At 45.4% G+C, this 18,599-nt stretch overlaps 1 protein-coding gene across 1 annotated transcript in view; it reads left to right on the top strand.

Annotated features, from left to right (window-relative positions):
- Positions 1 to 9,439: 9,439 nt before the first annotated feature.
- Positions 9,440 to 18,599, top strand: part of LOC110194759 (uncharacterized) — a 57,585-nt gene continuing 48,425 nt past the window's right edge. The window contains exons 1-2 of the mRNA XM_020967281.2: positions 9,440 to 9,498; positions 17,261 to 17,316. Of these exons, the coding sequence (XP_020822940.1) occupies positions 9,492 to 9,498; positions 17,261 to 17,316 (63 nt within the window). The 5' untranslated portion in view covers positions 9,440 to 9,491. The remainder of the gene's footprint in view (positions 9,499 to 17,260; positions 17,317 to 18,599) is intronic.

The raw sequence follows: 18,599 nt of genomic DNA, 5'->3' as shown, positions 1-18,599 counted from the left end.
CCCTGAACTCTAGTTGACTTAGTGACGTAGCAGGCCTAAAACCACACCTCCATGTGGCCCCCCTTGTGGGCTTTTCCTAGTGAACTCTGGGTAAAACACCTGCGCAGTAGGTACAAGAAGTGCATGTTCTTTTAAGAACTGACCACTCCTTAACCACTCCCTAATCCCACCCTGAATCCCCTAGTTAGCATATTTGGCACATGTTTTATTGTATTTTATCCTATATAAACTTTAACTGTACCTCTCTAAGGGTGCAGGATCCTTTAAGAATCCTTGCCCGCTGAAAAGTGTAACAATAAACTTTGCCCCCTTGGCTTAAAGAATGCTTGAGTCTATGAATTCATTCTAGATGACCCATGTACTTCAGTCTTTGAGGGGTCACAACCTCTCAACCTCTCACACCGCAACATTTATGGTGCCCAACATGGGGCTAGTCTGAAGTCTCAAGCCTTCTTCAACTCAAGGTAAGCCTCCCCCATCCACCCACCCTGTAGTTGGGTCGCCCCTCAAGTACCTAGGAAGGCTTGCTGGGGCTGAGTTGAGCCTGCAACAGGCACTAGCAGATTTCCCTCTTGACAAGGGACACCTCGTTGGGAACTTCCACTAGGTTTTTTCTCCCTCACCAGGACGCTGGTCGAGGTGAGTAGACTACAGGAGCAAGTCCTTTTTTTTGTTTTTTTCAGGCATATAGGCAAAGAGGATGGGCGGATCTCTCTCTACACCTTGAGATTTGCCCCTAGGTTATCTTTTATAGAATTGGAGAAAGCTCGTTCTCCAAAACCTTAAGAAAAATTTTTTGCCTTGTCTCCATAAGATCTGGAGAATCATGAAAAATTGTCTGTTTTGTGCAGGGGAAGTCTCTCTGAGTTTTTGGATTATCCCTATCATTATTATATATCTGTTCTGTGTTAGTGTTTGTCCGTGTGGTGTATGTCCGTGTGTAATCTGAAACCCTTTGCAGCCAGGGCTGTAGCTGGACTCTGGAATGCCATTTTTTTTCTTCTTTCTCTCCCTCCCTGATAACAGCAGCTTCGGAGGAGCAGGTGGATGAGAAAGAGAGAAAAATACTTTATTATTTAGGTTACATGATTGGTAAAAAGTAAGTTAAGAAGGATCCTCAAAGTGTCAGGTCAGAATTAGAAAGATGTTAGATATGTGCAGTTTTAAAGGGACTTTAATCAAAGTCCATCAGAGGGATAATTAGGTAGAAGGAAGGCAAGAAGGTTTAAGCATGTAGGAGAGAGTATGTGTAGGAAGCTTAAGGAAGGTATAATTTATTTACACAGTGTGAATAGAGGGTTTGAGAGTAAAAAGGTTTTGAAACTTTTGGAGAATTGTTAAGAAAAAAAAATTCTTTCCCCCTCTCTCTCTTTACATTCCAACCTTGTCCAAGTTGTTAAATGTACAAGACAGAGAGATATGGAGGGTGAATCTTTTCCCCTCAGATCATAAAGAGAGTTAGCACTTAATCTTTTCTGCCTCCCATAAAAGAGAAAAGTTTTTGTGTACTGGAATACAACCAAAAGGTAATTTAATTCATTCTGGTAATACAAATGTTAACTACTGTTATTAGTTTCTTAATTAGATGTGACCAGTATGCAATGTCAATGGTGAAGAGATGCCTGATTTTCTTTGTAAGGAAATTTGGAAATGCATTCAACAGAATTGGAGTCATCATATTGGTAATGTGTTTGCTTTAAGTTTTAAACACCTAGTATTGTTCCAAACTGGTAAACTTTTGTATTGTTATGTCAATCAGCTTTTCATAATTTGGACGTCATTAAAGTGTGAACTTAAAGAAACTACAGTGGGAAAACTGTGTAAAACCAGTTATACTACTTTGTCAGCCCTGATAACCCTGTCTTATAATGTTTTATAACTGTCATTTAGTAAACTAGGTATTTCCACCTTTACCTGTAATTAAAGAAGGGCTTATAGACAAAACAATTTGATTATCACTTATGAAAGCTATAAGATTGTTAACGAAGTTATTTGAAGTCACTGTTTTAATGTTACAACCTAGAATTGTTAATTGATTACTGTGTGAAAAGGAGGGAATTGGGTAAAAGCCTTATCCAGATTGGTTCTGCCCGTGCAAAACAGTTCTCCTTGGGATAAAGAAGTCGGCAGGCAGGGGCACCAGGATTAGCCCCTCCCTAGGGTATAAGGCAATTCCCCTTACTTTGTAAACTTGCCCCAGTCCCTGGAAAAAAAATCTATGTGGGCAAGGTCATCTGCTCTGAGAAAAGAACTTGTTTGGAGTTCCTAAACAATGAACTTGGCTTGCTGAGAAGTTGTAAGTTTATGTACAATAGATAGAAATGATTTCTAATGATTGGCTTTTGCACAGGACAAGTTTAAATTTGAGAAAGAAAGATGTTAAGTGAAATCTCTTACGTATGTGAGTCCTGGTAAATCTTTGTTGCTTATTGCAACTCCATGGGAGAAAAATTAACCGTATCTGGCTTTAAGCTGTGATTAGTGAAACTTGCTGTTTGAGGTAAAAGGCTCTTGGGACTATGACCAATTTTGTTTTGAGTTTGAATTTGGGTATAGTTGTCTGTGTTAAATCAGTATCAGAAATGCTGCAAGCTACTCAGAACAGGTGGATGTCTGCACCTGGGAAAAAGCTGTGAGGACACTCTTAGCCTCAATCTAGGATGGGATCCTCCTGGCTCAGTTTCCCCATTGTGTTCCTTTGAGAAGGAATGTTTCCCACCTGACTATTCCTGAGTCTGGCTATGATGTGGAATTGATACTGCATGATTGGAGAACTGTGACTGTTATCTGAATTCAAACAGAGCTAAGGATATTCTATCCTGTCATATTTGGATGTCACATGTCCCTGCCTTTTCCTTTTATGGTAGATTTCTCTGATCAGAGCAAGTGGTCAGTAAAAGACATCAGCACAATATAAGTATGTGAGATCTTGCTGTTTTGATCTGAATTTGTAGTCATCCCATGGCCTAAGTATAAAATTAGTGTTTGAATTTATCATATGTAAAAGATTCAATTTCTGAAGTATAATTAGAGAAGGATAAACAAGCTTGCGGAACAAGATTGTGTATCTATTCAGTTGTGAGGTTAAAGTTAGGAACCTCTTTTGTTTAAGGCAGTTTTTGCAAGAGCCCCCCTCCCCAATGTAACCACCTCAGAGGTCTTTGCCACCCCTTTTGTACTGGCCACTCCTTTATGGGAAAATTTTTCTATCTCAACATCCTGTTTCTCAACAGGATTCCTTTGCTTGGGAGACAAGTTCTATGGCCACTATATGGGTAAAGACCCTTGCCAGGGGAGGGATTGTAAATGTCTCTGCTGGTCTCTTGACTTGCACCACCTGTAATGATGCCTACAGTGATGTGTCCCCAGAACTTTACCTCTGCCAGCCATACCACCTGTTCTGAGGGAACACTCCCTACTTGCACCTATGACCAAATTCCTCCTGCCACTCTCCTAGTAGGTATTTCTTATTTAACCTTCTCTTCTCAGTTGACACACAATGTTACTGCCCCCTTCTAGCTGTAACACTCTTATTGATCTTTTGAAAGTTTCTCTCTTACCTGTAATATTGGCATGTAATCATACTGATCCATGGGGGCATCCATGCTCAGTACCTTTTACAAACAGGTCCCATCTGTACCCCTAAGGGATACTCCTTCCTTTGTGGGATGGGTGGGCCAGGTGGTGAGGATTCTGGGGAAGAAGTAAAGCAAAATGCCACTACTTGGCAGGACCCCAGAACTGTTGTTCTGGCCCCCTGGTGTTTAACATCTCATAAGGATTTTGGTGTGTGCTCCCTTGGATTTTTGGCACCACCTTTGACTATTTTCAATATTACCAAACCCAGCACCTCCATCCTAACAAGAGTGAAGCGTGGGTTCTGGGACAATGTTCTCTGGTACCTTAAAAGGGAGCAGAGTATCTCATGCCTTGGTATGGACATTTACAACATGAGTTCATTCTTTCAAACCTGACAGGGACCATTCACCAATTGGCAAATGACACAGCTTATGGTCTCTGGGACATTCAGCAGCCTCTGGATTCCCTGGCAAATGTGGTCCTGGATAATCAGATAGCTTTGGATTATCTACTTGCTTAGTGGAGGTGTCTGTGCCCTGGCCAACACCTCCTGCTGTATGTATATTAACAACTCTCAATAGGTGGAGCTCAATAGGACTAGAGAAAATCACCTGGATGTGAGACATCCATAACAACCCTTAGTACATCAGTACATCCTCTTCTTGGGGATCCTGGCTTCTTTCTATGTTAACCCCTATTCTTGTCCCACTCCTGATTATATTCCTTTTACTTCTTTTTGGCATCGTCTGCTTAATCTCCTTGCCAGATTTGTCTCCTCTAGGCTCAGTGCCCTCCACTTCCAGATGACTGCTCAGACTGGGTACCAACATCTGTCCGAGACCACAACCCACCACCTTTTGGACCTGGCATTGGCCAAGTTCCAGACAGTGGCTAAAGAACCAGCTTCTTGACCAGAGGGACCCCAGGAGGCAGGGACAGCTCTACGCCCAAACCCAGCAGGAAGTAGTTTCAGAAGCTGAGACCATCGTCCCTAACCCCAAAAGATTTTGGTCCCATCTGTTTAAGGGGGAATGATGTGGTGCTTGGGTGCTTATGTTTGGGTGCTTATGTTTGGGTGCTTGTACTTGTCCTGTCCCTGACAGTTTTCTCCCCAGCCCAAGGACCCTGTGCCTAGCAGTTACTCATGAGTGGGCCCCAGCAAGACCCTTATCTCTCTCCCTGGTGCAGTTCCAAACAGCACCTGAAGGGTTTATTAGTTTAAACTGGCTTTGCACTGGGTCATAAAGACATTCTTACCCACTACTCTACTATCCTACCACCCTACCTCATTATCTACATCCTGGGCTACTCATTAACTGTATTCTAGACTTAAGACATATGTATACTCCCTACATCTATCTTGTCAAACAAGACATTGATTGGTGGCAGACTGGACAACTCTCAGTTACCCTGAACTCTGGTTGACTTAATGACATAGCAGGCCTAAAACCACACCTCCATGTGGCCCCCCTTGTGGGCTTTTCCTAATGAACTCTGGGTAAAACACCTGCGCAGTAGGTACAAGAAGTGCATGTTCTTTTTAGAACTGACCACTCCTTCACCACTCCCTAATCCCACCCTGAATCCCCTAGTTAGCATATTTGGCACATGTTTTATTGTATTTCATCCTATATAAACTTTAACTGTACCTCTCTAAGGTTGCAGAATCCTTTAAGAATCCTTGCCCGCTGAAAAGTGTAACAATAAACTTTGCCCCTTTGGCTTAAAGAATGCTTGAGTCTGTGAATTCATTCTAGATGACCCATGTACTTCAGTCTTTGAGGGGTCACAACCTCTCAGCCTCTCACACCGCAACACTTATGGCACAATAATATTCCATCATCTTCATACACTACAATTTCTTCCTCCATTTCCCAATGGGAGAGCCACTTTAGTTAACAATTTGTAGCTACCACAAAAAAGACATGCTAGATTCTGATACATACAGGTCCTTTTCTTCTTTCTTTGATCTCTTTCTGGCATAGACCTAATAGTGGTATAGCTGTGTGGATTACAGTTGAAGAATTTTTTGAGCATCGTTCCCAATTGTCTTCTAGAATGGCTGGACCAATTCACAGCCCAAACAGTCCACACCCTCACCAACATCTGTCACTTTCCTCTTTTGCGACCTTTGCTCAACTTTGCTGACGTTATTATTTGAATTGATTTTACTTGACTCTCCAGAGTTCTCAAAGTAGACCGGCATGTCATCCGCAAAAGGCTACAGTCCTGCTGCTTCTTCCCAGCCTATGTTCATTTCCTCAGTTTCTCTGTCTTGTGCTAAAGGCTTAAGACATGCTCGCTGCCTGACTGAGCTAACGCTGCTTCCTTTACGCCTCAATGAGCAACTGTTGTCTCTGGCACTGCAGGGTTTGGCCTCCCTCCCTATGCCCTCTCTCTATACCTGCCTATCACAAGCACCTTCTGGACCTTCTCCTGCCCACCACTAACAGGTGAGTTACCCCTTTCTAGGATGAAAAGCCTTAGGCGGGCATCAGAAATGGCTCTCCTAGGCCTGTGATCATGGGACTCATCCATCTCACAGACCTGCAGAATTCAATTCCATTGTACTCACATTTATTATGCACCTACCATGGGCATGGTGTCTCTGTATAAATGACACCTCAGGTATGTTTCAGCTTTGCATACATGAACATATTTTTTAACTTAATTCAATCCAACAAGCAATTATTAAGTGCTTACTATATGTCAGGCACTGGGTGCTAGGCATATGGAAACAAATATGAAAGGGACCCTGGTCCCAGGAAGCTTAAGTTTTACTGAGTGGGATGCAGCATACATACGTAATACAGGATATAAATCCTGTAGTATCAAGAATGATCAAGAGATCGAGAGTGAGCACATTTGGGAGAACCAGAAAAAGTCACTTGTAGGAGACAGTGCCTGAGCTGGGCTTAGAAAGAAGCTGGGGTTCCTAGGAGGTGAGATGGAGGAGACCTCATGGCCTAGGGGACAGTGTGGGCACAATCTGCCCACCCACTCTGGGAAGGCCTCTCTGCCATGAACAGGGGCACCATCTGTAAAGGGAGTGGCAGAGGCCCCCCAGATACCCAGCTCCTGGGGGGAACAGCAGAGAAGCTGGGTAGAAAAGCTTCAGCCTTCCTGGGGCAAGCAAAAACTTCCATGCAAGGAAGCTGCAGCTCTCCCGTGGTGATGGCCAAGCTTGTTATCCCAATGTTTGGACTGGGTGCTTGACTTCTAATGGTCTGGATCAGGGGCCGGGATGTGGTTTGGCCTGGGCTATGGGTATTGGGAATGTTTGCTGTTGTAACAGGGATTGCCTCTGGCCTCGCCCTCTAAGGGCAAGGCCTGGTATATGTTAGATCCCCCAGAGTTCTCCAGGATCCTACTTGAGCCCCCACTGATTATGTCCTCTCACTTTTACTGGCCCAATGACTAGGGTCCCAGTTCCATGTAACCCCCGATGTCCGATGAGCTTTTACACAGGGATATTTATGTCAAGGCTATAGCAAGAGCAAACACATACACACGTCCTCCAACACGTCTAGGACATAATTGCCCCCACTAGACCGCCTCGGTCCTGGGGAGGGCAAGGGGTTTAGGCTCACAGCTTAGAGTAGTTCCTTCCTAGCATCAGTCCCACCAAGCTCCAGTCCAAAGCTCCCCTGGGCTAGCCTCCTTGAACTTCTGTTCCTCAGGGCTTCCCTGCAGGGCTGGCTTGGACACCCTGCCTGCCCTCCCGGACTTCTGGTCCCCCAGACTCTAGCTCCGGGACAGGAGACTCCACTTCCTGCATCTACAAGGGGAAGGGCCGAAACTCGCTGCTTCTCGGGGCTATGTGGACTACAAGGGCAGAGGAAGGAAGGAGGCGGACTTCAGGTCATTCCTCCCTTGCTCCGAGATCTGCATCCTTCACCCTCGAAGAAGAATGCAGTAAAAGCCCCGAGTGTGCTCTGTCTGGCCATTTTCAAGACGCCGACATTTCCAGCGCCACAGCCAATGGAAAATGGATGCTTCCTACCACGTGGTAGGCCAACACACAACATCCACGCATGCTCCAGTCCTCCAGTATCCCAGAAGCACTTCCTCCATCATCTTCCACCGAGACCATGCCAGGTTACGTGGTCTAGGCATGCATCAACCCCTTCTTACGTTTTTTATGAATTTTCTCAATTTTATCTTGCCTTTCTATGTTAGAGAAAGTGTCCATTTCCACAATGAACATGCGGGAATCATGTAATTGACAGTAAAATAGTTTTGTCACTTGAGGAAGAAAATCATAGGGACTGGGAGATCGTGCACATTCATTTGGGTGCCCTGAGCCTGCAGGAGCCTGTAAAAGCTTAGGAGCAGCTGAGGGCGCTCCACTGGGGAAGCAGAGGGGTTTGATAAGCCCATCTATTTAGGTCCAACAAATACCTTAATGTCACAGCAGATGAAAATGAGGCCCATCCAAACAGAAGAGGCCCCAGGTCTCACAACTAACAAGCACCAAACCCCAGGTCTATTATTTGAGAGCTGGTGGGCGGAAGTAGCAGCAGGATTCCAGGTACAGATACATCATGATTTGGGATATGAGGATAGCATTGTAAACAGGACAGAGAATGGACCTACTTGTGGCATCTAGGCAGCACAGTGGATAGAATGCAGGACTGGGAACCATAAAGATTTTAGTTCAAAGCTGCCCTCAGACCCTTACTAGCTTTGCATACCTGGACAAGTGACTTAACCTTTATCAGCCTTGGTTTTCTCATCTGCAAAGTGGGAATAATAAAAGCACCTTCCTTCCAGGGTTTTTCTGAGGATATGGCAAGAGGATATCCATAAAACACGTTGTAAACCTTAAAAATGCTATGTAAATGCTTGCTGTTTTTTTGTTTGTTTAAATAGTTCCTTGGAGAGTAAACTCCCTGCCCAATAAATTCCAGTGACTCCCTGTCACCTCCAGGATCAAATATAAAACCCTCTGTTTGAAGTTCAAAGCCCTTCATAACCTGCCTTCACCCCGCCCTTTCTAGTTTTCTTATACCTTATCTCTATACTTGACCCTCACCCCCTTATCTCTGTGATACAGAGACACTGACCTCCTGACTGTTCTAGGAGCAAGACCCTCCATGTCTTGGTTCCTAGCAATCTCTCCAGCCCCACACCTGGAATGCTCTCCCTTCTCCACTGGCTGCTGACCTTCCTGGCTTCCTTTAAGTCCCAACTAAAATCTCACCTTCAATAGGAAGCCTCCCCCAAGCCCTGTTAATTCCAGGGCCTTCCCTCTATTAATTGTCTCCTGTTCATCCTGTATAGTATGTATACTGTATACAGTATATTTGTTTGCATGTTAGCTGGACCATCAGATTGTAAGCTCTTTGAAGGCAGAGCCTGTCTCTTTCCTCTTTTTGTATTCCCATACTCAGCAGAGTGCCTGGCACACAGTAGGTGCTTAATAGATGCTTATTGATTAACTGACAAAATAATAATATTATCCTAGATCTAGAGCTGGAAGTCACCTTAGGGGCTATTAAGTCCATTGCCTTTGTTTTAAAGAGGAAGAAACTGAGGCTCCGGTGGGGAAATGACAGGACCAAGGTGACCCAGACCGTATGTATTAAAGATGGGGCCTGTATTGAAGACTTTCAAAGCCGAATCGCTACCCATCAGGCCACGCTTCCTCCCCAGGCCTATATACGTATGATTTTTAATCCGCCTTCAGAATTTCCCCATTTCCAGTGTTTACATTGACAACGGAAAGGACGCATGCGCCGAACGCCAGCTAGACAAAGGAGACGAGCATTCCTCCGAGTTCGCCTAGAGAGGAAGGCACGCCGTGCGCGGAGCGCGGTTCCGCCCCGGAAGTCTTGCTAATACTTCCTGTCAGGCTTTTGTTAATTTCCTTTGATTTCCGGTAGGGAGCTCGGAGCCTTTGCCGGGTTTTGATGGCCGGTAAGAAGAGAAAGGGAGTTTGTTTACTTGTTTGTTTCCTTGTTGGAGGGGGAGGGAGTGCGGCAGACGGTTGAACAACAGCTAGGTTTTCTTTGGCGGCTTCTGCTTCTGGAGTCGGATCGTTCTCGGGCCTGACACCGAAGGCCGGAGGAAGCATTAGAGGAAGTTACTGTGTTCATTGAAACAGCCTTAATCAAGCAGGTGTTCATCCGACGCCGGCTAGGTGTCCCGGGGGCGCGCTGGGTTCTGGGGAAACAAAGACCCACTTGAAACAGAGGAGTAGTGCTAGTGTGGGATGGTTTGAGGATAACGGACCAAAGGGGAGACGGCGGGGTCCTCAACTCTTAGAGGATCCCGGATCTAGGCCAGCTAGTACAGATAGGGAAACCTTTGTTTCCTTGTGAAGTGGTTCAGTGGATAGAACACCGGATGTGGAGTCGGAAAGACTCAAGTTCAAGTCCAGCCTCAGACACTTACCAGCTGTGTGACCCTGGGCAAGTTTCCTCATCTGTAAAATGGGAGTAATAACAGCACCTACCTCCCAGGGTGATTCTGAGGATCAAAAGAGAATCTCATACATCCATTTAGCCCACATTTCCAATCAGTGGTCAAATCTCGTCCTTTCTAAAGCCACAACACTTGAAAAACACTTAGCACAGTGCCTGGCACTAGTAGGTGTCTAATAAGGGTTAGGTCTTACTATTAGCTATTATTTTACAGATAGGGAGACCTCTTTGTTTCCGTATGTGGCCCAGGGAGGGGAGAGACTTGCCCAATGTCACACAGGTAGGAAATGGCAGAGATGTGATTTGCTCCCAAACCTACTGTCTCCAAGTCCAACTGTCTTTCCACCATACCATGGGTGCCCCTTTTCTGGTTCCATCCACCACAGAGACCAATATAAAGAACAAGCAGTCATGTGGGTTGCTTGGTCCTGGAGAAGATTAGAGAAAATTTACTTCTCTCCTGAGGTTATTGCCATGGGGCAATAATAGACATATTGCTTGTGCCCTCAAACACTTTAGATGTGTTCATTGGTATTGCTGAAGATTTTTCTCTTTCTTTTTTGCATCTTTCTCATAAGGGATGGTTCCCGGGGTATGGGAAATGAAGGTGATGTAAAAACCAGAGATCAACCCATCAACAATCAGATCAACAAGCATTTATTAAATGCTGACTACAAACTAGGCACGGTACTTGGCCCAAAGATACAGAGACAAAAGTAAAACAATCCCTGTTCTGAAGGAACATACATTCTAATGGGCGGAATAACACGTATACGTATAAGTATCTGCAGAATATACACAAAATGAACACCAGGTAGTTTAGGGACATGGTAAGTTTAGCAACTGAGGGACCTAGGAAAGGTGTGGAACTTGGAAGAAGTTGGCCCTTGAAGGCAGGAAACCAAAGGATTCGAAGACATGGAGGTGAGGAAGGAGTTATAGGCATGCAGATAGATGATACAGGATTGTATGTAAGAGCACCCAATAGGCCAGCATGGCTGGACCACAGAGTTGGAAAGGGGGAGTAAGGTATAAGAAGACTGGAAAACGAAAAAAGAAACCAGACTAGGTAGAGATTTAAATGCTAAACAGAGAAGTTTATATTTTATCCTCAAAGTGACAGGAGTTTGTTGAAGTCAGGGCAGGGGGAGAGTCACTTGATCAAACTTGTACTTTAGGAATATAACTTTGGCAGGATGGTTTGGAATGCAGAGGAGCATTGAGACAGGGAGACCTAGTGGGCTATTGCAGTAGTCCAGACAAGAAGTTGGGGTTGTGGCTGTTGCCCTAGGAAAGGACTATGGAGGAAATGTCATGGAGATAGAAAGGAGAAGATTTGGCTATTGATTGGATGTGTGGGATGAGTGCAGAGTTGAGGATTGTACTGAGTTTACAGACCTGGGTGACTGGAAGGAGAAGGAGGATGGAGGCCTTGACAATAATAGGGAAGTTGTTGTTTGTTTTTTTGTTTGTTCCTTTGTTTTTAGTGAGGCAATTGGAGTTAAGTGACGTGCCCAGGGTCGCACAGCTAGTAAGTGTCAAGTGTCTGAGGTCGGATTTGAACTCAGGTCCTCCTGACTCCAAGCCCAGTGCTCTATCCACTGTGCCACCTAGCTGCCCCAATAATAGGGAAGTTTGAGAGGGGTGTGGGTTTGGGGGAGGGAGTTCTGATTTTGGTCATGTTGCCTGTACAATGCTTATGGGATACCCAGGTGGAAATATTCAATAGGCAGTTGGTGATAGAGGACTAGAATTTGAGACAGACAAAGACCGGAAATGTAGGTCTTGGAGTTATGTGTATAGATAGTCATTGAATCCGTGGTAGCTGACTAAGTCACCCAGAGAGAGTGTAGAGAGAAAATGAAAGGAGGGCCCAGGACAGAGCCTTGGAATACGCTCAGATGCACTAAACATGACATGGATGGTGAATCCTTTTTTTTTCTCTCTTTTTTTTTTTTAGGCAAATGGGGTTAAGTGACTTGCCCAGGGTCACACAGCTAGTAAGCATCAAGTGTTTGGTCTGAGGCCGGATTTGAACTCAGGTCCTCCTGACTTCAGGGCCGGTGCTCTATCCACTGTGCCAGCTAGCTGCTCCGATGATGAATCCTTAAAAGAGACTGAGATGGAGTAGCTGTAGGGGTCAAAGGAGAATGGAGTGAGAATAGTGTCCTGAAAACCCAGAGAGACGAGGTTATCCAGGAGGAGAGGTGATCAGCAGTGCCAAATGCAGCAGAGAGGTCAAGGGTGAGCATTCGATTTGACAATGATCATTTTGATCATTGGTAACTTTGGAGAGAATAATAAGATTGGAAGCCATATTGCAGGGGGTTAAGTGGGTGAGAGAATTGGAAGTCGAGACATGTAGTATGTAGATGGCTTTCTCAAAGAGTTTGGATGGAGAAAGGAAGGGCAATAGAGAATGGTAATCGGCAGGAATGATAGGATCTAATGAGAGTTTTTCAAAGGTGGAGATTTCTTGGTAGGTAGCGGGGGTGGGGGTAACAAAGATTAGACTAGGATGACAGTTGTGGCAATCTGCAGGATCTGGAAGGGAACGGAGTCTGATCGAGGGCACGTGTAGGGCTGTTGGCAATTAGAAAAATGCCTTTGGAAAAGCCCTGTGATGTTCCCCTTGAAGAAGCTTCCTCTGTCCACACAGATCTGCAGCTGCTGTTCACCTCATAGTTTTAGAGAGCTGCAGATCTGTATGGACAGAGAGGTTGAGGGACTTGTCCAAGGTCACACAGCCAGAATGGGTCAGAGGGAAGGAAGGAGGGAGAGAAGAGGAAGAAAGGAAAAGAAAGAGTTAATAGGGAGTGAGGACCCCAGATATTGGAGGAGATTCTGGCCATGCTACTGGAGTCAAGTCACTTAACTCTCAGGCTGTTTGCTTATCTTTTAAGAGTCATTTAGGGGGCAGCTAGGTGGTGCAGTGGATAGAGCACCGGCCCTGGATTTAGGAGGACCTGAGTTCAAATCTGGCCTCAGACACTTGATACTTATTAGCTGTGTGAGCCTGGGCAAGTCACTTAATCCCAGTTGCCTCATCAAAAAGCAAAAAAAAAAAAGTCGTTTGCAAGAGATGCCTTCTAAAGGCCCTTCTACTCCTGACATCTTGATGATTTTTTCATGACTTCAAGCCCACAGGCCCAAAATAACTAAATCTAACTGAACATTTATTAAACATCAACTATGCTAGGGAAAGTTCAGACAGTCCCTTCCTTGTAGGGAGGGACAATCTACTAGGAGGCTAGGAGACACCAGTGCAGATAGAGATGATACGTGATGCTGCATTTAGAGCAAGTTTAAGGACCTCCTACATAGAGGAGCGGTATGATCTAATGCATGATACCTTGTTTCAAAGAGAAAATAAGGTTAGTCTGGCATGGCCGGGTTTTTGTGAAGCCAGGCTGGTTTTGTGATTACCACTTCCTTTTTCAAATGTTCACTAAGCATTCCTTTAATAATATGTTCTAGAATTTTGCCAGGAACTGAAGTCAAGCCCACTGGGGAGTCTGCTCTTCCCTTCTTATAAACCCTGTTCTGCCTTTTTTTCCCCCCAAAATCGAGCTATTTGTCTTTCTCTGATCCTGTGGAGAATGGGAGATGTGCCATGATTTCTCAGCATGGCTCAGCAGCTATCTCTGCCAACTGGTTTCAGTGCCCTGGGCCAAGTGACTCAAATTTGTCTAGGGCAGTGAAGTACTTTCTTATTGTATCCCTCCCTAATGATCTTGGGTGTCAACTCCCCATTGAAGGTTTTCGTTCTGTCCTTACCATCCCAAAGATCATTCTCCTTGGCTGGGAAAATCAGCAAAATAAATGGAGCAGCTCTGCCTTTTGGCTCCCTCTCCTAAGCATTGTTCTTCTTGGATCTAAGGTCATCGCACCCCTGGACATGACCTTTCTCATTCCTTCTTTCTTTTTAAAACAAGTCTTACTGATGTCTTTCTGTTTTTATAGCATGATCCTTTCTAGATATACTCTTTCCTACCTGCTCTTCCTACAAAGAAAACCAACCGCTATAGTGATCGCATTTGACAGTGTGTGTGACATTCTCCTGGTTAGGGACCCCTGGCCTAGCTCCTGCGGAGGAGTGGGTTATGGTTCCTTGTCTGGTCTCTGCAACCCTCTTTGGCTTTCCAGGTGCTCAGAGTTCAGTGCCACTAAGACATGGTCCTTTCATCTATATTGGGGAGGTCACTGTGTATTATTGTTCTCCTGGTTCTGCTTATCTCACTTGCTTTAGCTCATACATGTCTTCCCATGTACCTTGAGATTCCTCATAGTTGCCATTTCTTACTGCCAGGCTCTCAAAATGTGAACAGGGCAGTAGCACAGAAAGAAGCAGCAGTGACGACTGTCCCCACCCCCAGCTTGGTGACCAGTTGTACAAGTGATATCAGTGAGCAGGGGAGATGGTGGCTGATAATGGGTACAGAGCTATCCTGGGAATCAGGAAGACCTGAGGGCAGGTCCCTCCTGCCGCACTTGGCTCTATAACAGTGGATAAGTCTCTTGACCTCTCAGTACCCCAGGCAACTCTAAGACTAGAAGCTGTAGATCTACGTAGGTAAAGGGAATTGCCTAATGAAATTACAGGACTTTCCCCCTCCCCCCCCCAAAAAATGGTGAGTGAGCAGAAATGTGTGTCCACCTTTCACTGAAGGCCAAGGATGGGTGTCATAACACTCCCCCTGTTGATGGTAATACTGGAAAGAGTGCTAAATTTGGAGTCAGAAGGCCAGCACTGTCATTTACTAGTCATAGGGACCTTGGGTACATCTTTGAACCACTCTGAGCCTCAGTTTCGTCATCTAGAAAAGGAGGGGGTTGGCCTAGGCCAGGAGTGGGGGAACCTGCAGCCTTGGGCTGGATTGCTGGAGGAGCAGTGGCCAGAAGAAGGAAGGTCTGTTCTGTTCTGGACAGACTGTATCTAGAGCAGTTTTTCTTGCCCTGGGTGCCACTTGCAGAGAGCACACAGCAGCCAGGATTTTGATGGGACTTGAAATTCGATGTGGATCATTCAGCTCTGGAGAAGAATCGATCACCAAGCATGTATTAATAACATTAAGCAGTGCATTAACTAGCACTATGCTAGTTGCTGGGGCCAGGAGACTTCATGCGGAGCACTGCTCAAGGGTGCCAGTGAGCCAGAGCTGGAGAGAATAGCCAATGCACTGGATGACAAGAGGCGGCATCCAATGAGGTCCTGGTGATCAGTACGTTGGACTGAGGATGCTAGGTAAAGATAACACGTAACATCTTACTGGAAGACCGAAAGGCAACCTCTCCAGTACAGGCTAAAGTTAGAGCACAGGTGGTTTGTCTGAAAAGGATTCTGGGCCTTTTCAGAGACCTCAAGGTCACTGTAAGTCAGTAGCGTGATGGGACCTCCAAATAGCCCCTGGGAATTGAGGCATAATTGCCAGGAATGAGGAGGTGAGAACCTCTGTCCTGTGCCCTCAGCAGACCACTTCTGGAGTCCTCTGTTCACTTCTGGGCACATTAATAAGCCGAGAAGAGACTGGAGGAAGAGACTTAGGTCCATGTCATATGAGCATTGATTGAAGGAGCTACAGAAGAAAAGCCTCAATGGGACATTATAACCTTGATCAGTCAGGTGTTTGAAGGACTGTCACTGGAGGAGGTATTAGATTTGTTCTGATTGGCCCCTGAGAGCAGAAACAAGGCACTTGTAAGTTGTGGGGGTCCATTTTGGCTCGCCAGCAATTCCACCTGCCCCAAAGTGGAGTGAACTGTTCCAAGAGGTCTTCAGGCATGAGCAGATGGGTACTCGTGCAGGCAGGCAGCACCTGCTTTGTGTCAGGAACCTTGCTAAATGCTGGGGATAGAAAAGAGGCAAAAGGCAGTCACTGCCCTCAAGGAGCTGACAATCTAACGGACAAGACAACTTGCAGACAAACATATACAAAGCAAGCTATGTGCGGGATAAACTGGAGATAATTAATAGAGGGAAGGCAGTAACACTGAAGGGGCTCAGGAAAGGCTTCCAGCAGAATGTGAGGTTTGGGCTGGGACTTGAAGGAAGCCAGGAAACAAAGATGAAGAGGGGGAGAATTGCAGGCTGTGTGAATGCCAGGAGTCAGGAGATGGAGTGGTGGGAGGGAGGGGCAGCCAGGTGGCCTGTCTCACTGGATGGCACTCTGCTGGTGTGAGAAGGTGGAGGGGTCAGGTTCTGAAGGGCTTTGAACTCAAGACAGAGGATTTGGGGTTCGATCCTGGAGGTGATGGGGAGCCATCCCTGGAGTAGGGGGAAGGGAGAGTGAGAGTGTCGTGTGCTTTAGGAAAATCTTTTCCACAGCTGAGTTGGAGGATGGCCTAGAGTGGCAGAGAGACCTATGAGAAGGCCATGGCAGTTGTCCTCATGTGGAGTGATGAAGGCCTGCACCAGAGTAGTGGCCATGCCATAGATGAGTCAGAGGGAAAATCAACAGGTCTTGGCATCAGATTGGATCTGGGGGGAAGAGATAGGAAGGAGTTGAGGATGACTTCTAGGTTGTGAAGCTGGGGGCCTGGGGGGCTGGGAGGATGGTGGTGCCCTCAGCAGGAATAAGGAAGTTAAGAAGAGGAGAGGGTTTGGGATTAGGACTAGGCTTGGGGAGGCAGCAGAGAGCCTGCACTAGCAAGGATCAGGAGAATATTGCTGTGCTCATCTGGGTAGGGATGAGGGCCAGAGGCTGGCCTGAATTTCCTCCCCAAGACCCCAGGTGTGTGATCCACGGGGCATACAGTGGAAGTATAAACTGGGACAAGGTAGAAACTCAGGTCCCAGGGCTGCTAGCCTCCCACAAGGCTGCTTTTTTTCTCCTCAGGGAAACTCCTATATCCTTTCACTCCAGATTGGATTACAGTGGCCTAGGGGACAACAAGTGGGAAGATGCAGAGCACTTTAGAGGTCAGAGGAGAGGAAGAAAAAGGTGGGAGGGTCAGGAGGTGGGCAGAATCAGCCTTGCCCGACTAAGATATTTTTCCTGAAGAAAGCTCTGTCTTCATCCCAAGAATAGACAGAGAATGGGACTCCAGGGAAGTAGGAGGTCCCTGGGACTCTTTTCCTTAAAGAAATGGACCCCTGGAGGGATATGAGCCTTCTACTGTTGAGAAGGATTTCTCAGTTGCAGCTCTTGCTTCCGAATGGGTTGGAGGTGGGGGAGGGGGGAAAGGTACCCTGTGGTTTTTAGTGAGTGAGCCAAGCTGAAAAAAAAAAAATCTGAACTCATCTATTTGCTCCTCAGGTTCCGGTACTCCTTCCTTAAGGGCCTACAGGAGACCAGCTGATGGCTGGCCCCAGGTGAGACATGGTTCTGTTGTTCTCCCCAAGCTCATGGCCCTACAGGCTCATCTTCCCCCCTCAGCTTCTCTTTTTCTTTTAAAAAATTAGTTATTACAAGTTATATTAAGCATCAGTATAACCAGTTATAGTTGCTTTGCAATTTTATATATGTATATACATATTTATATATATATATATTTCGAATTACTTGATTTTCTTTGTAATACTGTTTTGTTTTTTAATTTTATACATTTAAAAAACATTCTGAGGAGTCTGTAAGTTTCACTGGACTGCAGAGACATCTAAGGTTACTTCAGTATTCTTTGTCCATCCCTTCTCTCTCTTTCCCTCCCTGCCCTGTGTCTCCATCCACCACCCCTCTGTCTCTTCTTTCTCTCTCTCTCCCTCCCCCTTCATCTTTCTCCCTATCTCCCATCTCTCTTTCTTTGTCTTCCTTTCTTTTTCTCCCTCTCTTTCCTTCCTTCCTCCTCCGCCCTCTTTCAAGCATTTATTTTCTCTTCCTCCCACCACCATTAAAAAGAAAAAAAAATCAGCGAAATCAACCATTGTAACAAATGGCATAGCCAAGCAAAACAAATTCCTGCTTTGGCCACATCTCATTCTGTATATGTACCCCTTGTCTCTCTGTCTCAAGAGGTAGCCAGCCAGCTTCCTAATCAGGCCCCTGCAATCAGGCTTGGCCATTGCATTGATCAGAGCTCTAATTTCTTTTCAAAATTGTTCCTTTTCACAACATTATTTCTACTGTGTAAATTGTCCTCCTGGTTCTGCTCACTTCACTTTGCATCAGTTCATATAAGTCTTCCCAGGTTTCTCTAAAATCATTCCGATCATCATTTCTTATAGCACAGTAGTATTCCATCACAATCATATACCACAACTTGTTTAGCCATTCCCCAGTTGATGAACATCCCCTCAGTTTTTAATTCTCTGCCACTACAAAAAGAGCTGTTATAAATATTTTTGTACTTATAGGTCCTTTTATTTTTCTTTGGATCTCTTTGGAATACAGACCTAGTAGTAGTCTTGCTAGGTCAAAGGGTATGCACAGTTTTCTAGCCCTTTGGACATAGTTCCAAATTGCTGTCCAGGATGGCTAGTCTAATCCCCAACTTCACCAACAGTGCATGAGCGTGCCTTCTTTTCCACATCCCCTTCTACATTTGTCATTTTTCTTTTCTGTCATGTTAGCCAATTTGATGGAAGTGAGGTGAAACCTCAGAGTTGCTTTAATGTGCACTTCTCTAATTATTAGTGATTTAGAATATTTTTTGTGTGTG

The sequence above is a fragment of the Phascolarctos cinereus genome, unplaced genomic scaffold (genome assembly GCF_003287225.1).
Source record: "Phascolarctos cinereus isolate Bilbo 61053 unplaced genomic scaffold, phaCin_HiC Scaffold_8;HRSCAF=390, whole genome shotgun sequence".
Lineage (NCBI taxonomy): Eukaryota > Metazoa > Chordata > Mammalia > Diprotodontia > Phascolarctidae > Phascolarctos > Phascolarctos cinereus.
This window is presented reverse-complemented; position numbering and strand designations above follow the sequence as displayed.